The sequence below is a fragment of the Chiloscyllium punctatum genome, chromosome 9 (genome assembly GCF_047496795.1).
Source record: "Chiloscyllium punctatum isolate Juve2018m chromosome 9, sChiPun1.3, whole genome shotgun sequence".
Taxonomy (NCBI): domain Eukaryota; kingdom Metazoa; phylum Chordata; class Chondrichthyes; order Orectolobiformes; family Hemiscylliidae; genus Chiloscyllium; species Chiloscyllium punctatum.
In genome coordinates this window covers 48,612,772-48,636,117 of record NC_092747.1, presented here as the reverse complement: position 1 = coordinate 48,636,117, position 23,346 = coordinate 48,612,772, and the positions used below count along the sequence as shown (strand labels likewise).

Genomic DNA, 23,346 nt, shown 5'->3' with positions numbered 1-23,346 from the left:
CCAGACCCACAGCAATGTAGTTGACTTTTAATCGCTGCCGGGCAATTAGGTATAAGCAGTGAATGCTGGCCTAGTCAATATCATCACATTCTGTGAATAATGTTTTTGAGAAAAAAGGTAAGCAAGGACCTCTACTGAAAAAAGGAAGACTCAATGAAAGGATTTCACAGGAGTATTCTTGTGTGAAGGAAAATAAGTTAAACAACAGATTTCATAATTGGTGTGAAGAAAAAGGTTCAAAGATGTTTTGAGTTTCTGTACCTGAAATGTTTAATACCTGCTGAAGACTCTGAAGGTGCTGAAGAAAAGTTGTTATAGCCTGAAGTATCTTGCCTGACCAGGGAAGTTGCTCAGATGAAGGACCTTCTCTACGAATTGTGACATGGAGTGTGCACAAAGTTAATACCATTTGACATTTCTGTACAGTATTGAAAACTGGTTCTTGTGTGAAGTGTGGAAATTGAGCTTTTTGATTTCACAGTGTGACGTGTTGGGGATTTTATCTGAAAGCATCAAGTGACCCAACACTGAATTAAAGTAAATTAGGTATCTGCATAACGCGCACATTGCTGTGGGATGATTGTACCAAAAACCTGTAGCCTGAGTAGGGTTTTGGAATAGCTTCAGTAGGGAGGCTAGAAGTGACACACCCAGAACCACAGTCTAATGATTGGAATAGCTGGTGAGGGAGATTGTGTATTTGCTAACGTTTGTAATGTATGTGGCCAATCTAGCCTTGACCTTTATTGTTATTGCTGTGTGTATATATAAAGTGTTGATGAACCCATTTACTCTGGCCTTATTACTCTCTGGAAGAAAGACACTTTGTTTTTTTTAATTTTCTGAGTCAATGCCACTGCAACTGTTAAAGGGAAAGTTGAACTTCATAAGTGGGGTCAATTGTATACAGGTTCCATTGTATAAATTGCTAGAAACCTTGTCTGTATTTGAATATGTTTGCTTGTATCTGTCAGTTGCTAGAGTACAATAGAATTTGTCATGATTGATGTAGTAATGTGTCAAGGTTTAGAGGTAAAAATGCACTGATTGGAGTAGTGTACTTAATTATTTGTCTTCATTGGAACATGGTTTTTGTTTTTTTTTGTTGCAGTCTTGGATGAAGCTGATAGAATTTTGGACATGGGGTTTTCCGAAACGATGAATGCCATTGTGGAAAACCTCCCGAAGAAACGTCAGACTTTGCTTTTTTCGGCAACTCAAACTAAATCTGTTAAGGACTTGGCACGACTGAGTCTGAAAGACCCAGAGTATGTATGGGTTCATGAAAATGCTAAATTCAGGTAGGTTCTTAATATTTTGCTTAATAATAACGCTGCAAACTTGTAACAGATCCTCCAGACATTTTTTTTTCCCATAAGAAATTTTGTCTTGTGCATGTTTATGTGGAGTGTCCTGTAAATATTCACAACTTGCCTCCTGCTTCAGGCATATGTTTTAATGCTGTATTGTTTGTTTGTGTTTTTTAAGTACGATGTAATTCCAATTTTAATGTAATTGAAGGTCATTTTATAGAAAAAAAATCCAGTACACTTATGTATCATCCCCTATCCTGTTTCTTAGGCTTTTATTTCTGCTCTTTGTCTTTTCCCCTTCTGTCTCATTTTGATTTTGTTCTTTCCCTTTCCCTTCGTATCTTTCTTGCTGTCTCTTTATGCAGATTTGGTGCTGTGTGTCACTGTGCGTATTGGTTTATTTTGTTTGCTGTTGAGTGAGTAGTGTTGAATCCAGTTGTGCTGGGGCAACAGAGTAGGTCAAATACATTTCTGAAATGGTGAAAGTCAATGTTGAATTCAACGAAATGTAGATTGCAGAAAACCATCAATTTCAATTACATTGAATTTGTTGTTACCTTTCTCGAGGTTAAAACTTGTTACAGGTACATTAATTATTCTGTAATTAGTTCATTCCTATTCAAAACAGCCTGTTTATTGCACACCCGCTCACCAACTGCTGAATCATAAAAGCATGCCATGAATGTGACACTCGGATCTCTGAATATGTCTGGTTGTTGTACAATATTTGCACATCAGTCATATTCTTCAGCTGGCCATTTCATTGTAGATGGAGTTAATACTATTTGAATGCCATATTCACTACTAACAAAAAAAGTCTTTTAGCCTTTCTGGCTTTGGCAATCATTTGTGAATTATTTTGGGGATTATTGAAGAGTAGTTGCTGAAGAGATCATTTTCTGTAAAAGCTAATGGTATCTCAAAGGATTGCTTTGCAATGTAAAGAATGTGAACCTTAATTGGGTTTATTTACCTTTTGCATGCTTGTTACATATTTCCTAAAGCAGTAAGTTCATGATTGTGTTGAGATTGCCACCTTTTCTCCCAAATGCTTTTAGTTTGGCCATGCCATGTTTAATTGTCTCACTCATGGTGGGGCTGTGTCACATGAGGCTCTGATCTATTAAACAGTTTGTCTAATGACAGCCTCATGATTTTTCCAGTTATTGATTTTAAGTGATAAACAAATGGCAGAGATTAACCTCTTCCCTCAGTAATCAGTTTCTGTTACCTTGCCCTCCATAACAAAATTCTGAAGTTGTATCTCAGTTTTATGATGACCCCTAATATAAAGGGAACAATGTTTTAATGGGTTGCTTTTTAAATTTGCAGACCTTCTTATGTTTTAATAGTTTGTTCTGCAAATATTTATTCAGGTTTATGATATGTGAAACTTAAGTATTAATCTTGGCTTAAAAGATATGAATTTCAAAACATACCTTTCTTTTGTATACCTGAATGGATGGTTGAGTGTGAAAACACATGAAAGTAAGTAAAAATGTGTTCTCATGCTGTGCAAGGTTGATGCTTAACATGATGAACAGACTTTTTTTATTCTTGCAATGGTTGTGAGCTAGCTGACAAGGCTAACATCTGTTGTTCATCTCTTAAGTGCCCTGGAGGAGGTGGTGGTGAGTTGTTGCCTTGAACTGCAGCAGTTCATCACGTAGATAAACCTACAATCTTTTGTCAAGACTGTTCTGCTAAGTGAGCTCAGACTAAAGATTAAGCAAACAAGGAGAATAGAGTTAAATTAGGTTCAAATAACAAATGTATATTGGGATTTTATTTAATAAAACAAAATACATCAAATGACTGATGCAAAGCAGATGATTATTTAGATAAATGATTTTGCAATGAAACTTGTGTGTCATAGATGTCATGTCATGTGTGCACCTTTTGCAAAATTATTAATTTCCTTTTAAGTGAGTCATCTGCTGGGCAAGATTATTGTTTAAATGCATGTAATGTTTTAAGCCAGATTGTTCGCTTACTCAATAATTGAATAATACACAGTTATAGATTTAGTCACAGAGTCATACAGAATGGAAACAGACCTTTTGGTCCAACTCATCTACACTGAATAGACATCCCAATCTAGTCCCATTTGCTAGCATTTGGCATGTATCTGTCTCAACCCTTATTCATATACCCATCCAGATGCTTTTTAAATGTTGTAATAATACTCACCACCACACTCTCTCTCTGGCAACTTGTTCCAGAAATGCACCACCATCTGCATGAAGAAGTTACCCCTCAGGTCCTTTTTAAAATTTCCACTCTCATCTTAAACCTATGTCCTCTGGTTTTGTACTCCCTCACCCAAGGAGAAAGACCTTGGCTATTCACCCTATCCATGCCCCTCATGATTTTATAAATCTCTATGAAGTCAGCCCTCAGTCTCTGCTCCAGGGAAAATAGCCCAGCTTAATCAGTCTTTTCTGCACCTTCTCAAGTTTAACAACATCCTTTCTATAGAAGGGTGACCAGAATTGAATGCAGTAATTCAAAAGTGGCCTCACCAATGTCTTGTACAGCGATAACATGAGCTCCCAATTCCTATACTTGTGATATAAGAAGGCAAGCATACCAAAAGCCGCCTTTACTACTCTGTCTACCTGTGACTCCACTTTTTCGGAACCACACACCTGCACCCCTGGCCTCTTTGTTCAGCAGCACTTCCCAGGGCTGTACCATTGACTGGATTAGTCCTTGCGGATTTGCTTTACCAAAATGCAACATTTTACATCTATCTAAATTAAACTCAATCTACCACTCCTCGGCCCATTGGTCCATCTGATCAAGATCAGGTTGTATTCTGACATAATCTTGACTGCCCCCAACACACCAATTTTGGTGTCATCTGCAAATTTACTAACTATACCTCCCTATATTCTCATCCAAATCATTTATATAAATGACAAAAAGCAGTGAACCCAGCACTGATCTTTGTGGCATGCCGCTGGTCACAGGCCTCTGGTTCAAAAAAAACCTCCACAGGCAACCTCTGTCTCCTACCTTCAAGCCAATTTTGGATCCAATTGGCTAGCTTCCCCTGAAACCCATGTGATTGAACCTTGCTAAACATTCTACCAATTGTGATGCTTTGCATCCATTTACAGTATCAGTAGACACAATGGAGTAAAAGATCGGAAATGAGCAAATTGTGACTTGGAATTGTATCTTGATTGAAAAAAAAATCTCAAACTGGGCAAAAGAGGGCATGTAGACTAAAAAGGAATAAAGGATGCCTTTTTTGCTCTGCTCTGACAGTCAATTTTTTTAATATAAAAGCTATTGACTGTTGAGTTCCTGCTTCATACTTTATTTTCTCTACAAAGCCTTTAAAAAGTATTTTCCTTTGCAGCACCCCTGGAACACTGGAACAGAATTATGTGGTCTGTGAGTTGCACCAGAAAATTAGCATGCTGTTCTCCTTTGTGAAGAGTCACCTGAATAAGAAGATAATTGTCTTTTTTTCAAGTTGTAAAGAGGTGGGTGCTGATATCAAAATACCAAATTATTTCTGAGTACCCATTTTCTGACTTCCCCATTACCCACAGTCACAGTGCAACAACGTAACTGAGAGATACTTTAGTATGGCAACCTCTTTGCAAGCAGTCCCTGATCCCTGAGCACACACTGGCAACAAATATCCTCTGCCAGTTTTTCAACATATCTACAATCTCCTATTTGCTGTTTGTGGAAAGACTGAAAGCCTGTATGGAGCTGTTGCACATGAGCTGAACTGGCTGGCAGCCTTGGCCAGAAAAAAAGTTGACCACAGGGAAAATGCAAGTAGTCTTGGTGTAGGTTTTCTAGGCCTCTGCGTGAACAATTGAAAAAGCTAGCTGACTGCTTCACAAATCACTGCATATCTGTGACTAGAGGACTTAGTTTTCACAGAAACCGAAACCAACTGAGGAATATAATTCCAAAATGCTGGTTTAAAATTCTGAAATTCCATGTAATTAAAAGAAATTTAATCTGTTATAAAATGTCTTCTAGAGGAAGTTGCCTTTGTCATGGACATTTAGTCAGGGTTCTTTTTACTTTTGTTTTTGACATTTTCTGTTTAAAGAGATTTTTGTAGTTCTGAATTTAAATGGGGTAAGAATTAGAGTTGGTTTCTTGTTTGAATAATGTGAAACTTGAAGCTGCATGTTTGCATAGTTTGACTTTTTAATTAAAATAGAGCACCAAACATTCATGTGTTAGAATTGTTAAAGATTGTGCAGTTTACTGCATTGAGTGATTGGTTTGAAGAAATGCCACACATTGCAAGCATGGATATAGTCATGTTTGGGGGTGAAGGATATATTTATTTAACTGTTGGCCTGAGTTATTTAAATGTTGTTTGATAGGAGCCCGCCTGCTATCCTTACATTGAAATTTTAAAAAATTTGTATTTTTCAGCTTTCAGTTCACAAAATGCAAATCAGAATTAACATTTTCTAACAGTAGTGCTTTGGGATTTGATAATTTATTGAGTCATCCACTTTTTTTCTATATATTAGGTCCAGTATCTATTCCATGTATTTTGTCGTCTACGTCCTGGTATTCCAATTCTTGCTCTTTACGGCAAGCAACAGCAGATGAAACGAGTTGAGGTCTACAATGACTTTTGCAGAAAAAAGGCTGCTATATTATTTGCAACAGATATTGCTGCTCGAGGACTGGGTATGAATAAAAGCATAAGACAATTTCAGTCTTTCATTGAAGTTTCTTTCTTAGCTGTTGGGCTTTTGAAAGGCTAGTTTTTATAATTCCCAATATTCTATTCTCAACACTGTTCACTCAAATTATTTTCTCCCTTGTGTTTGTTCATGCATGTATTCAATTTCTCTTCTACTTTAACCCCTCCAATAATCTCCTCCTTCCCAGTCCTCCTGTTCAGACCATGATAACCAAAATGGAACAGCTTTCATGCTTCTGCTTGTTATCTGTAAAACACTGATGTTTTCATCTGAGATTATTTTACCCCTAGTTGGCTAGATTATAGTGAATTTCCTATTATTGACATGTTTTGGTAATGCACTAAACTTTGTGACCCTGCTTTGAGTGTTGATTTAATTTATTTGATTACATAGGCAAGTACAGAACTGGAAAAGTTCACAGCAGAGTAAAAGTGTTTGAGAAACTTGATGGCCTAAATCTGACAAACCATCAGGTTTGATCCTAGAGATCTGATCCGTGAGTTCTAAAAGAAACAGCTGCAGAGACGGAGTTTCCTGGTCATGATTCCTCAATGACAGAGACTGCTGGGGTCTCAAGTATTTACCATCTACGTTAACAACTTGGACAATGAGACGGCAGTGCTCTTAAGGTTGTGAATAATATAGAGCTAGGTGAGAATGTAAGCTGAGAGGTCCACAAATAGACAGAAATAGATTAAATGAGTAGACCTGAAGGTGGTAGATGGATTATTTTCGAAGTACAGCTTAGGAATTCTTTATTCAAAAACTTTATGATGGACATTTAGAGGTAAAGGATATTTTTGTATTTTGAAATCACTTACCTTACCCTCTAAGACCTTTTTATTAATGACCTCTCAACCAAAAACAAAGTATTCATTTAACTCTTGAGTTTGTTGTACCCTCGTCGGTTTGAGACTGGATTCACATTATCTTTTTTGATTCCATCAGGTTTTTCATAAACATTTTTTTTCATTTTCTCTGCATTTACTATTCTTTGTGCAAGTTGTTACTACACTTATCACGTAGGTCTGTTCGGGTTTATTCGTGCCTTTTGGAAAAATACTTTGGCCGCAACAGGCCTAAAAGTGAAGTTTTCTTTACACATAACCCAAATGAACCTGAATAGACCTGTAGACATACTGAGTTCAGGCTTCTGGGGTTAAACTGCAAGCTTTTCGGGTCCACTTAGGCCTGGATGTAGGTTTGCTCGCTGAGCTGGAAGGTTCATTTCCAGATGTTTCGTCACCCAATTAGGTAACATCTTCAGTGGGCCTCCAGGTGAAGCACTGTACATGATTCCTGCTTTGTATTTATATGTTTGGGTTTATTTGGGTTGGTGATGTCATTTCCTGTGGTGATGTCATTTCCTGTTCTTTTTCTCAGGGGGGTGGTAGATGCAGTCTAAGTCTGTGTTTTTTTGATAGAGTTCCGGTTGGATTCTATCAACAAACACATCGAGTTAGACTGCATCTAACACCCTCCTGAGAAAAGAGAACAGGAACTGACATCACCACAATAAATGACATCAGCAACCCAAAGAAACCCAAACATATACAGTGGAAACTCGATTATCCGAATGTAATGGGCGGGCACTTTTTTGTTCGGATAATTGATTATTCGGAAAACCGATGAAATGTCTTTCCTTTTGGGGCTCGGAGTTCTAAAGACTGCTCCCTATTCAGGAGACTTCAGCAGCACAGCGCGCAAGGCCCCACCCAATATCCCCAACCTGGTCCAACCCTGCTTTTCACTCCCCCCCCCCCCCCCCCCCCCCCCACCACCAAGCTCGGTCCAACTCTGTGCCCCCCCCCCCCCCAACCACCATCCTGGTCCAACCCCAATCGCCGCCACCACCCCCGGCCCCTTTCCGGACCATCCGGATTTGACACCAACAACAAGGCTGCTGCTGCTGCTGCCTTTTGTGAGGTATGCCTCCAAATATTGCACAGACACAGCCACAGCCACGCACAACTTTTTACTGCAAATTCTTGCCTGGTTCCATGTTTGCCCTGCACAGGACAGTGTTGGAGAGATTATTCCTGGGAAGCAGGGAGGGGGGTGGTTAGGGTACACCCTTCTGTAGAACTCCAGGGAAAGTGTGGGGAGAGAGGGCAGGAGGTTAGTCATTTGGAGACTGTGTCTGTTTAATCACTGTAAACAAAAGACGCAATCACTGTTGAAAACACGTCTGATGTAATGTTTCTATCGGGACCTCTAGATCTCCTTCGGATAATCTGATTTTCGGATAATTGGTACTCGGATAATCGAGGTTCCCCTGTAAATAGAAAGCAAGAATTGTGTATAGTGCTTCGCCTGGAGGCCCACTGAAGAGGTTACATAGTAGGGTGACAAAACGTTTGGAAATGGACCTTCTAGCTCAGCGAGCAAACCCACATAGAGAACCTCAACTTGAGCTACAAATCTTCTCCAAACTCGCTAAGTCCACTTAGGCCTGTTCAGGTCCAAAATCAGCATGTCTACAGGTCTGCTCAGGTCCATTTCTGAAAAAACCTTCAGCTTTTCGGTTTTCAAAAATTTTCAGGTGCATGCATAAAGGATTCCTGACCTATGTATTGTCTCATATTCAGAATTTAATTTGTAAAAGTTTTTTGCAGATTTCCCAGCAGAAGCTTTTTGTTTTTTTTTTAGTTTCATTGTCTTTTTATCTCTGTCAATTCCTGCTTTCTTTATTTTTTTTTTCCCTTTTTTGCTTCTAATTTATATTTCTTCGTTTAGACTTGTATTTCTCTGTGAGGACGCTCAGCCTAAGTGTCCCACTCGCCCCACTCGCCCCACTCGCAAGTGTCCTGCAGAGGGTGCACTGCTGGATTAGATGCCTGATGACAGGAAGTCTATGCTTAAACGTCTGTGTAAATTCTCTGGATTGCTGACAGTTGAATGAAAAGCAAATGCAGTTCCTTCACTTGTGACTCAAAACTCTGGAACTGTATGCTTGTGATAAGAATGTAAAGAATGTTTTAAGTTTTCTAATAGTGGCTTCACTTTGCATAACTGTCTGGGTGGATTATTTGCAGTGATTGCATATATGTCTGGGTGGATTATTTATGAAGCTGTTTGAGTTGACTATTTTTCTTTCCAGATTTCCCTGCTGTGAATTGGGTTCTTCAGTTGGATTGTCCAGAGGATGCTAATACTTACATTCATAGAGTAGGGAGGACAGCCAGGTATTGTGATAATGTGCAACTATGCATATCAAAATATCTTATCATTCTCCGGTCAATTCTTATTGTATGGGTTGCTTGAGTGGACGTGATGAATGTTAACTGGAAAATTATGGATCAAAATGTCCAATTTATTTTTAAAGGATCCTACATTTTCTCTTTTCTAACTAGAAAAATTAATTTCTTTAGATGTAATGAATGTTTATTTACATTGCAAATTTGAATGGTTTTCGTATTTCCAGCTTTATGTATTACTATCTGGAAGTAGCAAAAGGAACCAAAATAGTGTGAATGAACAGAATACTTCCTGGTTATGAACTATGCAATGAAAGTAAGCCTGCTGAAAATTACCTTGTATTAATTAGAATGAGGATTTTAATATTTAAGGTTTTAGTATTTAGTTTAGACATTATTTCCAAAACTTAATTTAGTGTTTTAAAATTTATTGAACAGGTAAACTTTACTTAATTCCTTGATTACAATTTTATAATTTCAAACTTGAGACCAAATTGCATCTGCTCAGCCTGGTTCAATTAATTTCCATTCTATAACCCAATGAGGAGTTTTTATAGACTCTGAGGTCTTGTAATACAGAAGGAGGCCATTCAACCAATTGTTTCTGTGCTAGCGCTCTGCAAGGACAGTTCACCTCGTGTCACTCCCCTACATTTTCCATGCCTTACAGGTTTGATTAATTAAGGAAAGGCTGACCTGTTTCTTCTTCACTTAATTTAGCACATTAACTCTAACTCTAAAACATACATAAAATGTTTGATTCTATGGTAGACATAATGCGCACTAAAGTTGACAATGTAAGCGTTAAATTTGCATTGCTGAAGAAAATTGAAAATTGTAAGGTGTAACAGCCACATTTAATCTGAAAAATTGGACATGGTACAGGGAATTCCAAACACACTCATTTGATCCCTCTTGAATTGTCTTTTTAATGTGCATTTTCATTCAGACATTTCTTTTAAAAGTTCTTTTCATTTTAAATAGCTACCAAGTCAAACTGCACAGCATTCACAGTAACATCCGACACAGATAAGTAAATTTATTTGGCTGCAACTGATTTCTCTTCTTTGGAAACTGCTGGAGTAAATTCATTCAGTACTTTCTGAATTGAAAGATTAAAGGAGTCGACTGCCATCTCCACTAAACACTCAAATGTTGTTGAAAATACAGTTTAGTTTTGTTCTTTTAAGTTTCTAAGTTTCAGAACTTGGAAGTGAACCCAAAATCCTGTGATGAAAAGAAATGAGAGAATGTACTACTGCAAACACATTTTAATTAAGTGATCTAAAGAGTCAGTTAAAATCAAAGATCACACAATAGGAAAAGTTAAGTGCTTCGTGTGATCCTTGTTATTTTCTAAACTCTTTTCAGCTACCATAAGTACCTTTTTTTTAAAAAAACTGAAATGATGAACTGCCAGAACAGTGGTACTTAAAAATCCTGATTGGAACGAAAAGACAGTAACTGAGAAGCAAGAGCAGAAAGCTCATTCCTTTTTATTAAATAGCCAGCTCCATTCATATGCTTCAGCTCTTAAACTTGTCAAAACACTAAATAAATATTGCCAGAGCCACCAGGTTTAATGCAGCTAATCATTTGCTGTTTTATTTGCTGGCCTCAGGGAAATTTCCATAATTGTATCAAAGTGCTTGAAGATTAAATTTATTGCAAAAAGAAACCTGAATTTGATGTTAAATACTTAGAGGATTATGGAGGTTGGGTACGAGTAATAAGGTTATAATTTAATCATGCATTTGAGAGAATGTCAAGTATGACAGTAAAGCTTGAATTAAATAGTCACAGTACTTTAAAGCTGCACAAACCATTGTATCAAAGTGAAAACAATTACATGATGAATCATGAAATGACCACTTCAAACCACGGAAGAAGATCATTGTGATTCATCAGCGAGTAGTGGCTTAGTAATTTTATATCTTAAAAGCAAAATTGTTACTTTTAAGAATATAAAGAACTAAAGAAATAGAAAGAGTAGGCCACGTGGCTTGTTCAGCCTGTTCTGTCATTTATTACCATTGTGATTCTTGAGAGTCATAGATTCTTGAAATGTAGTTTAAATCATTAAACATATTTTTGAACCATTTTCAAGATGTTATACTTTGAATATACGTTAGAGAAAATAAAGTGAATTTTGATCACACTTAATTCACAAATTCCACTGTACACTTGTGTAATTTTGAAGACAAGCAGCAGACCTGCCATTTTAAATACAGTTTGAGTATCCAGCATGTAATAGTTCACAAATGTTTTGAACCCTGGGAGAATGTCATAATGGGAGTTGCAGAAGTTATTGTAGAGTCGTAGATCCATTGTCATTTGGAAGCCGTGTCACTGTTTATAAAGAGGTCCAGTTTACCTCATTTGTCAACTCCACCCCACTTTGGCCTGCAGGTTTATTTCTTTCAAGTGTAATCGTAATTTTGTTTTGAAATCATTGATCATTTTTTTGTCACCTCCACCATTTTAGTGATTTTTGGGTCATTTACCAATTACTGTATCAATATAGTCTTTGTCCCATTCCCCTGTTCTCTTGCCTTTAAAAGTGTGTTTCCATTCATTGCACAGTCAGCTTTCTCTGTGTACTGTGTGTGTCAAATGCTGAATACAAAATCCAGGCCCCCCATATTTGTGGGTGATACATTCAAAGGTCCACTGAGGATGCCCGAAACTGTAGATAGTAGTGAACCCTATCATTTAAATGGGAAAGTTACCTCCCTGACAGTCCTTGGAATTATTTTTGGAACATTCCACATAATGTTTTCCGGCTGCGGTAAACCGCAGGTAACTGAAACTGCAGAAACTGAATTTGCTGATACGGGAGGGGGGTTCTACTGTAATGAACAAATTACTGATTTGCATAAGTCATTGTCTATTCACCCAACTTGCTGTGTATGAAATAGCATACTTCTGCATGGTGAATAAGCACAAGTTTTATTTTAGTGATGCATGTCACTAAACTTTGATATTTCAGGATAGGAAGAGTACAGGTCCTTCTGCCATAACGTGTGTTTCATCAGCACGCATTGGCTGTAACATGCTTGACAAATTGTGGATATTGTTTGGATAAAGCAAATCTCCTACAAAACAGATATAGTGTTATTTTTATTTGCAATCTTCTACAGCGCGATTTTCTATAGCGTGAGATTGCAGAGGAACATGACTGTGCTGCTTTATAGCAGAGCGAACTGTAGCTGAAATCCTAACAAATCAACAGAGTAAGACATATCTCCATAGTATTTCAAGTTGTAATTTTTGAATGTGTTTGGTAACTAATCTGGGAGGAATTTCTTCCTTTATTGGAATACTGTTTTGACACTAGGCATAAAAATATTAGTTAGGTACAATATTGCAAAAATAAGAGTGTTGTACCTGAAAAAAAGATGTATCAGAAAGGAATGGTGTAGAAAAGTTTGCAAGAAGACCATTGTATCTAATAGTTGAAAATTTTCATGTAAAACTTGAATAGAATGCAAAACCGATCTAATTTTTTAACGTGAAAATGTGTGCTTCAAAGTTTAATTTCACAGATAAATATTTTCTAAATAAATTGTAGCAGATGATGGAATTTGAATTCAATAAAAACTTGGAATTAAAAGTTGAATGAAACCATTGTCGATTTTCAAGAAAACCTATCTGGTTCACTGATGCCCTTTTATGGAAGGAAACTCCTGTTCTTACCTGGTTTGGCCTACATGTGACTCCAGACCCACAGCAATGTGGTTGACTCTCTGAGCAACTTAGAGATGGGCAATGAATGTTGTCTTAGCCAGTGATGTCCACATCCTGCAAGTGAATTTTAATAAAAAAAATGTATTATTATTCCTTCATGGAAAGTGAGAGTAATTGACCAGCATTTGCTGCTGACTTCTAATTGCTATTGAACTGAATGGCGTCCTAGATCTTTTCAGTGAGCAGTTACCACATGGGTATTTTTTTCCATTTGTGGGATGTGGTCATTGCTGGATGGGCTAACATTTATTACCTGTCCTTCCTTACCCTTGAGAAGGTGATGGTGAACTGCCTTCTTGAATCACTGCAATCTATTTGGTGTCAGTGCAGTCAGGGAGGGAGTTCCAAGATTTTGACCCAATGACATTGAAGGAACAGCAAAATATTTCTAAGACAGGCTGATGAGTGGCTTGGCAGGAACCTGTAGGCGATTGTGTTCCCATGTACCTGCTGTTCTCGTCCTTCTAGATGTTAGTGGTCATGGATTTGGAAGATGCTGTCTCAGGTGCTTTGGTGAATGGCTGCAGTGCATCTTCAGTTGGTAAGCACTGCTGCTACAGTATGTCAGAGTTGGTGGGTATGATATTTGTCAATATGGTGCAAGTCAAGGAGGTCTCTTTCTCTGAGACAGGGCTACGTTGCTTGAGTATTGTCAGAGCTGCACTCACTCAGGCAAGTGAGGAGTGTTCTGTTATACTCCTGATTTGTGTCTGGTAGATGGTAGGCTGTCTTTGGGAAGTAAGGATATGAGTTACTCGCTGCAGGATTCCAAGTTTCTGACTTGCTGTTCTGGTCACAATATTTATATGGCTAATCCAAATATGTTTCTGATCAATGGTAATTCCCAAGATGTTGTTTGTATATAACAATGCATTTGAATGTCAACAGTTGATGGTTAAATTCTTCCTTGTTGAATGGAGATGGTCATTGCTTGGTGCTTGTTACTTGCTGTTGTCAGCCCAAGTCTGAATATAATTCAAATCCTGCTGCTTTTGGACGTGAACATTCCACAGTCAACACTAAGCATTCTCATTTCTTACCTTATGGCAGAGTTGCATGTAGGCCAGATCAGGTAAGGATAAAAGATTTCCTTCCCTGGAGGACATTAATGAGCTAGATGGGTGTTTTTGTATAATTTTGGTGCACCACTGTACAAACTATTTTATTTTCTTGTGATTATAAATGAACTAGTTGTAATTCACCTTAATTAACTACTTAATTTTAAAATTGACATGCTTCTAGTCTAATTTCCCCTGTTCTCCAAAATAATCTGTAACCTCCTCCACTCCTACCAGCATCTGAGATTTCTGACCACAACATTCTGGCTTCTTGTGCACTCCAATCTTTATTTCTCCACCATAAATTTTAAACCCTATCTCTTTGATAAGCTTTCAGTCACCTTTTCCAGTATTGCATGTGGCTTATCTAAATTTTGTTTGATCACCAGACTACAAAATGCCTTGCCAATATTTTACTGTATTGAAAGGAGTATATAAATGCATATTGTCATTGATCAGTGCTAAAGTGGAACTAGATAAATCTTATAAGTTTTGGGTTAAACAGCAATGAAAACATTTTGTAAAAAAGATGTTTTGTCCACTATCGAGCTAGATGAAGGAAATGGGGAAGCACAAGAGCTTCCTGATAATCTTGTATCAGATTATATTATATTAGATTATTCTAATCTAATACAATTCAAAATGATATAATTTTGGTTCAGCCTGTTTTCTTTCCCCCAAAATTTATTGAATGGAAGTGGTGCAGTGCTTGTCTTGATTGTGGGATAATCTAGGTGCTTTGTCCTAGAAACTGATCTCATCAATCCTTTGTCGCATATTTGATCTGCAGACAAGATGCATTAGCATATAGAATCATAGAATCCCTACAGTATGGAGACAGGCCCTTTGGCCTTGCAAGTCCACACCGACCCTCTGAAGAGTGTCCCACCCAGACCTATTCCCCTATTACTCTACATTTACCCCTGACTAATGCACCTTACCTGAGATGAATGTGAATATTAATTTATATAGCAAGTGAGAATAAATGCTTGACAATGAAGGCTGGAAATGGGAAGCCTTCAGAAATGAAATAACGAGAGTCCAGAAACAGTATATTCCTGTTAGAGTGAAACGGAAGGCTGGTTGGCACAGGGAGCGCTGGATGACTAAAGAAATTGAGGGTTTGGTTAAGACAGGTGCAGACAAGATAGGTTGAGTGAATCCTTAGAGTATAATGGCTGTAGGAGTATACTTATGAGGAAAATCAGGAGAGCAAAAAAGGGACATGAGATAGCTTTGGCAAATCGAATTAAGGAAAATCCAAAGGGTTTTTACAAATACATTAAGGACAAAGGGGTAACTAGGGAGAGAATAGGGCCCCTCAAAGATCAGCAAGGTGGTCTTTGTGTGGAGCCGCAGAAAATGGGGGAGATACTAAACGAGTATTTGTATCAGCATTCACTGTGGAGAAGGACATGGAAGATATAGACTGTAGGGAAATAGTTGGTGCAATCTTGAAAAACATCCATATTACAGAGGAGGAAATGCTGGGTGTCTTGAAACACATAAAGGTGGGAAAATCCCCAGGACCTGATCAGGTGTCGCCTAGAACTCTGTGGGAGGTTAGGGAAGTGATTGCTAGGCCTCTTAGTGAAATATTTGTATAATCAATAGTCTCAGATGAGGTGCTGGAAGACTGGAGGTTGGCTAACGTGGTGCCACTGTTTAAGAAAGGTGGTAAGGACAAGCCAGGGAACTTTGGTTAGTGAGCCTAATGTCATTGGTGGGCAAGTAGTTGGAGGGAATCCTGAGGAACAGGATATACATGTATTTGGAAAGGCAAGGACTGATTAGAGATAGTCAACATGCCTTTGTGCATGGGAAATCATGTCCCAAAAACTTGATTGAGTCTTTTGAATAAGTAACAGAAAGGATTGATGAGGGCAGAATGGTAGATGTGATTTATATGGACTTCAGTTAGGTGTTCAATAAGGTTCCCCATGGGAGACTGGTTAGCAAGGTTCAATCTCACAGAATGCAGGGAGAACTAGCCATTTGGATATAGAACTGGCTCAAAGGTCGAAGACAGAGGGTGGTGGTGGAGGGTTGTTTTTCAGACTGGAGGCCTGTGACCAGTGGAGTGCAACAAGGATTGGTGCTGAGTCCACTTCTTTTTGTCATTTACATAAATGATTTGAATATGAGCATAAGAGGTATAGTTAGTAAGTTTGCAGATGATACCAAAATTGGAGGTGTAGTGGACAGCGAAGAATGTTACCTCAGATTACAACAGGATCTTGATCAGATGGGCCATTGGGCTGAGAAGTGGCAGATGGAGTTTAAAGCAGATAAATGTAAGGTGCTGCATTTTGGGAAAGCAAATCTTAGCAGGACTTAATGGTAAGGTCTTAGGGAGTGTTGCTGAACAAAGAGACCTTGGAGTGCAGGTTCATAGCTCCTTGAAGTGGAGTTGCAGGTAGATAGGATAGTGAAGAAGGTGTTTGGTATGCTTTCCTTTATTGGAAAGAGTATTGAGTATAGGAGTTGGGAGGTCAAGTTGTGGCTGTACAGGACATTGGCTAGGCCACTTTTGGAATATTGTATGCAATTCTGGTCTCCTTCTTATTGGAAAGATGTTGTGAAACTTGAAAGGGTTCAGAAAAGATTTACAAGAATGTTGCCAGGGTTGGAGGATTTGAGCTATAGGGAGAGGCTGAACAGGCTAGGGCTGTTTTCCCTGGAGCATCGACAGCTGAGAGGTGACCTTATAGAGGTTTATAAAATCATGAGGGGCATGGATTGGATAAAAAGATAGTCTTTTCCCTGGGGTGGGGAAGTCCAGAACTCGAGGGCATAGGTTTAGGGTGAGAGGGGAGAGAGATGAGATTTGAGGGGCAACAGAGGGTGGTACGTGTATGGAATGAGCTGCCAGAGGAAGTGGTGGAGGCTAGTACAATTGCAACATTTTAAAAGGAATTTGGATGGGTATATGAGTAGGAAGGGTTTGAAGGGATATGGGCCAGGTGCTGGCAGGTGGGAGTAGATTTGGTTGGGATATCTGGTCAGCATGGACGAGTTGGGCCAAAAGGTCTGTTTCCTTGCTGTACATCTCTATGACAGTCCACAATTATCGATTACAATGTCTCTGAAGATGATTATTTGACTCATGAACTTTGCATTAGCTTTTTTTTTGAAGAACAATCCTGTTTGTCCTGATCTCCTTTTGAGTATTAAATATTTATTCAGTTTGCTTTTAAAGTTGATATTGAATCTATTTTCCACACTAGAAACAGGCAGTGTATTTTAAATTCTAACCACATATTTTGTAAACTAGTTCCTCCTTACGTTCACAAAAGAAAGTAGCTTCTTATGTTTGATCTGGTTCTTTTGCCCCTTCCTTCTATCTGTGATCCCTGGTGGTTGAGCTTTCAGCCATTGGAAACAGTTTCTCTTTATCCATTCTGGGGGGATCAGGTTAGCTCAGTTGATTGAACTTGTATCACAACCAGTAACTTTTGGCTGTGGTAGTTCATAGTTTGCTCTTTGGTTCATGTGGAGTGATGCTGTCAACAAAGGGAGAGATGACTTCTTGACTCCATATAGTGTGGAAACGGGCCCTTCAGCCCAACAAGTCCACACTGACCCTCTGAAGAGTACCCATTCCCCATTACTCTAATTTACCCCTGACTAATACACTTAATCTACACATCCCTGAACACTATGGGAAATTTAGCATGGCCAGTTCACTGAATCTGCACATCTTTAGATTGTGGGAAGAAACCAGAGCACCCAGAGGAAACCCACGCAGACACTGGGAGAATGTGTCAACTCTACACAGTCGCCCGAGACTGGAATTGAACCTGGGTCCGTGGTACTGTGAGGCAGCAGTGCTATCCACTGAGCCACTGTGCCAACTATAGCTAAATAAGTTGTCCTATTTTTTTTCCACAGACTCTGTTGCAACTTTAAACTCCTCTGTCTAGTTTCCTTTTAGTCGTCTTTGCCATGCAAAGACAAAAAGGGCTGTTTATGCAGTCTGTCTTGATAAATTTAATCCTTAAGCCCCAGAATCATTCCAGTAGATTTCTTCTCCAAAACCTTCAAGTCCGACTGTAGTGTGATGCCCAGAATTGGACACAATGCTCTAACTGGGACCTGCTAGTGTGTTAATAAAGATATATTATAATTTCATGGTTTCTGTACTCTTTGTCTTCATCATTATCGTCTTCTGTCTGCCTGATGGCTGATCCATGGCTTGTCTACCAATGCCTCATCTAGAACCCTTTTGTTGGTCATGATTTTTCTGCAGTGCTGATTTACCATGCTATTCTACACTGTCTCTATTTATAAAATCTCAGATCTGTATCTGTACTAATAGGTTTTTTAATCTGTACCACCACCTTCAAAGATCTGTACATAAATCTCCAATTCCAATATGTTGTTGCATCCCCTTTAATAATTTATTGCAAGCTTCAATTGATTCTTCCCATTCTTCTTTCTAAAGCTTATTACCCTCTGTTGTTTGCACTGACTTAAATTTGCCATGTGTTGGTGTGTACCACAACCTGTTCTCAATGTTTTAAATAAATTCCCGTGTCTTTGCTTTTCACCACATTCCTAAGTTTTGTTGTCTGGCAATCTTTTATTTCCGTATACGTATACTTGCTCCTTCCTTATTTTGTAGTAAAGTATTTTCATTCTAGATTGGTCTGTGTCCTTCATAACTAAATATTTTGATGCTATGGGCACTATTCCAAGAGAGCTCTGCTGTGACGACCTCATCATTTCATGTTTCCAAATGATTATTTGCCCTTATAGCTCATCATTTTCACAAATGCACTTCAAACTTGATTTGACAGATACTTTATTTACTGTTTCCACCTAATTGCATGCTGTTTCTTAGCATAAATCAGACAGCAATTCTATTTTATTCAGCATGTTTTTAGCCTCCTGCTGCATGAGCTTGGTTGACCTGCTTGCCAACATGTTTTGCGTTTTTCTTCGCACCAGTATAATTAATTAATGCAAATATAGCCTTTGTCAAAAGTCAGGAATTTTACTGGTCCAGCAAAGTATTGGACACAGTTTGGATCAATCATACATTTTGCATCAGGTTTAGTGAATGAAAGCTAAATTTGTAACATGAATGTACTGCAGGAGATCGATCTTGAATCCGGTATTTTCATTTTATTGTGTTAAATAATTTGTGGATACTTTCCTCAGTTAGGGGAAAAAAGAGAATTATTTCAAGATTTAAGTTTGTAACTTATTTTGAAAAGAAGTTGAGGAATAATTAAGGTAGCTACCAGGTATTTAGAACCTCTAGCAGTAAAGCTTCACTTAAGTTCTCTCGCCAACATTTGAAGAAATTTTGTCAGTTTTTATTTCCGCTAACAGGTATGGTTAATAACGTCAATGTTTTCTTTTTTGCAAATAAAGAGGATTCTTTGAACTGCTTTTCACAGATAAAATTGAGTTTTATTTTCCTGTTCTGTGATGGATATTGCTGTGATCATAGATGTGATTTGTTTTTGCATACTTATTTCATTATCAGTCACAATTTTATTCTGTGAAAATGTCTGCCTTTCTTTGAATATACTTTGTGACTTTTGTAATTGTCTGTTTGTGTACCTGAAAGTGTTGGTGTTTAAGATCATTTGACAAAACTGAGTGCCTGCAATGTTTCTCTTTGTAGTCTGAGACATTCTAGCATTTACCTGTTATCCTTCACTGAACCTCTAATATAGTGGCATTGTATAATAAATAGTTTACCTTTTACATGAACTCATGATCCTAAAGACAGATCATTCAGTCAGTCTTAAAGCTTTGATTCAGTGAGGAATAATTGAATTATATTAAACTGCAATATTATCTCCCAGACCACTGAAATGACTAAACTGTGGGCACTTCTGTTAGTTTAAAACTGTGGAATGCCCAAATAGCCATTATTCTATGAAACTTGGCATGAGCAGAGTTGATCCAACCCATTGGAAATATTTGCAGTTTTGTAGTAAGACTAATGTCAAAAATAATTTATGCCATTTAGCTGTGTTCTTTGCCTTTGGTTTTAATTATTTAATGGGCTGCTGATTAAATTGAAGAGCAGATAATAGTAGAAATGTTATTTTTGTAAAGTTCTTTGAGTGTCTTGGACCTGATAAGGTGCATTATAAATAAACACATTTTTTAACTTGTAAGAAGGGAGATGGAGAGGATAAACTTTTTTTAATTGTTGCTGTTTTGGTTTATGATATTCAGTTGATGTGAGTCTAAGTATAGATTATTATTTGAACACAATGTCTGCTTAATATTTTAGGTACAAGGAAGGTGGTGAAGCATTGTTAGTATTACTTCCATCTGAAGAGAAAGCCATGGTGAAACAGCTGGAGGAGAAAAAAATCCCCGTCAATAAAATAAAGTAATTTTTTTTAGTTTATTAAGGTCAAGAACTAAACTGTGGCTGTGATTCTACTTGGCTATTATAAGATGATATATAAATATTTGCACCACCTAAAATGGTGTTAAATTGATCTTTCTTTGAAATGTTTCAAAAATGGATGTTTGCTGACGTAGTTTTGATAATTCTGGTTTTGGGATTTATTTTTAAATTTTAGAGATTGATGTTTGCACATGGCGAGGAAGCAATTTGTTTTGTAAGAAAAAGGCTCGAGATGTTGATAAGTATGCTATTGTGAATATAGCATCTTCCAAGTGGGGTCACAAAAGCTGCATTATCATTCAAACGGAAATCTGAAATAAGTTTGGAATTCATCATCCTCATTGTTATGGATTCACACATGGAATGCTAAATAAAATATGCAGTTTAAAATTACCTCCAAGTTTAAATTCATGTAGTCTTGGTAGTACTCATTTGTTTCTTTCCAAATCTGAAGCATTACTTAGGTTTTCTGTAGTTGTTTCACCACGCTGAAGCAGATTTCATGAGATGGTGCTGAGCTGAGAGGTTCCTTGAGTCTGATTGTTTCAGTTTGATTGATACAAAAGATTTTAGCAGGTGGAGAGTGCAGAGAGATATTCCTAAAATAAGGCAGTACAGTCTAGTTGCACACCATTTGAGATGTTTGTCAAATTTCCTATTGTTTCCTTTGGCAGGAGCCCTCTTAGATTAGAGATTTTCCAAACTTTTTAGGTATAAAATCTGCTGGAGCGATAGCTTATAAATATTTGGTCTTGATCAATTGATGTGATGAGATCACTTTGAGTTATACAATATTATTTGTTTATTTTGCTATTAAATTTGCTGATTATGTAATTTATGCAGATGTGTGATTGATCCAAACTGAGCCCCTCCCATTTTACACCGAACTGAAAATCAAACACATTATCTCCTCTTTCATAAAGGTCAGCTACTTCTCCTTGTATGCATCTCTGCCCCGGTTGGGTTTTGTGCTTCAGTTATCTTTCTGTTCCAAATTTTCCAGTGTTCTTCCATAAGCTAAAATTTATCCAATGCTTTGTTACCCATTATGTAACAGTTGCCAAGTCTTGTTGCCCCAGCATCCCTTTGTTCATTGGCTTTTGATCCAACAGTGGATTCTCAATCCTTGTGTTTAAAAGAACTCCATAACCTTATTCCTCTTTGCCCTTGCTCAACAAACGTCTGAGATCTCTGTTCTTTAATTCTGGCCACTTACAACTTTGTACCTCTGGCTGTCCATACCTTGAGTTGTGAAATTCCCTCCCTAAAACATTGCCATTCCATTAATCTCTCAAATTGCATTCCTTAATCTTTAGCTCTTTACCCTGTGCTGACATCATAGATCATACATTTATTATCATGTGCTTGTGGATAATTGAACAATGAAAATAGATGTATGTTATCCAGGGTGAAGGATCAGGATAACCTTGAAAGAAAATGGTCTTTCTTCTCCTCTCTAAATCTATTCTCCTTTTGTGTTTCATCTCAACATGCTGAAAATTGAGATTTTTCATTTTCAGTGAAGCAGCACATACTTAGTGCTAAAACTGACCAAAATATATATTTTGTGCCCAGATCTTCTAAATTGCTGCTGTTATTGTCAGTCCTTATACTAATTGCAAAATTCAAAATTTAATTGGAATCTTCTCTTTGACTCTATTGATTTTGCATCTGCTAAGTTTATAGGCATCTAATATTTTTGTTGAAGATTTAGTGGGTTGTTAGCAAATTAAAAAATAATTTATTTAATCATTTTCAACAGAATAAATCCACGAAAATTAATAAATGTTCAGGCGAAGCTGGAAGCTTTTTTAGCCCAAGAGCTAGAGCTGAAAGAACGAGCACAACGAGTGAGTCTTTTGATTTCTGATCATTTCAACTATAAGTATACTGTTAACACTTTTCATTCGTCTGTGTAAACACATTAAGGGATACAGTCAATTGCCAGTTTTTTTTTCTCTTTTTCACTCACTTTCTCTCTTTCACGCTCTCTCTCGTGTCATTGGAATTATACTAATAATTAGCTTACTCTTTGATAATCGGATTTGTTGTGTCCTTGAACAACACACAAAGTTGCTTCATTAGCTTAAAACTGTGTCATTTTGTCATCAGCCTAATTTTCGTAAGCTTATGATCAAGGGGGGACAAAAACTATCCAGAAGACATCGAGCCTTAGTGTTTGTGGCCACTGCAGCATGCTCATACCATATCTCATACCATATCTTTGACAAAAGTATGCTTGAAAGGTGGGTTGATGGATGTTGTGGGCCTTGTTGTAGTGTTGTCATGATGATGTTCTGAGCCCAGAACTTTCCATCCTTTTCACACCTGGTCTTTAACGTAGGAGGGAAGGAATGAGAAGCTTTGTATTAAGGGGTTTTCCCATAATTCTGTTTGTCAAAGGGACTTCGGTTTTTATTTTTAATTCCTAAATCATCCTTTTAAGTCTATTGAAGTCTTAGTTGTTCTAATTATGTTGTTATTTTGTAATTTGTTTATAAAGTCTGAAATATTTGCTTTATTGCAGTGCTATGTGTCCTATATCCGTTCAGTTTACCTTATGAAGAACAAAGATGTCTTTGATGTTTTCTCAATGCCACTGAAGGAATATGCATTGTAAGTGATACTTTGAGTTTGTCTTGTGTTGCAGATAGGCAAAAAGTGGCCTGTATCATTATCTGGAACAAAATGTGACCAAATTCAGCTACAAATGACAACACCACATATTGAATGTCACCTAGAGGTGAACACAGTTAGGGTTAAGTGTTTCTTCTGCAGAAATTTAAATTTCACTTGCAGATTGATCTTGTACAGCTTAATGTTTTTTTTTTGTACAAGATTGAGGTTGAATCTTTATTAGTTAGTATGATTTGTGCTTCCATTTTAGTGTAGCAGTATTTTGAAACTATTTTTACCTATTTTCCTCCTTCATCTTCCTCTATGGCCTGCTACTTT

At 37.6% G+C, this 23,346-nt stretch overlaps 1 protein-coding gene across 2 annotated transcripts in view; it reads left to right on the top strand.

Moving 5' to 3' along the window:
• ddx10 (DEAD (Asp-Glu-Ala-Asp) box polypeptide 10) overlaps positions 1-23,346 on the top strand; it is a 198,265-nt gene that overhangs the window by 24,123 nt on the left and 150,796 nt on the right. The window contains exons 6-12 of one of the 2 annotated variants that reach the window (XM_072577456.1): positions 1,112-1,301; positions 4,681-4,807; positions 5,831-5,993; positions 9,111-9,195; positions 20,269-20,370; positions 22,154-22,241; positions 22,919-23,007. In XM_072577456.1, the coding sequence (XP_072433557.1) occupies positions 1,112-1,301; positions 4,681-4,807; positions 5,831-5,993; positions 9,111-9,195; positions 20,269-20,370; positions 22,154-22,241; positions 22,919-23,007 (844 nt within the window). The remainder of the gene's footprint in view (positions 1-1,111; positions 1,302-4,680; positions 4,808-5,830; positions 5,994-9,110; positions 9,196-20,268; positions 20,371-22,153; positions 22,242-22,918; positions 23,008-23,346) is intronic. The other variant, XM_072577457.1, reaches the window with a different exon arrangement.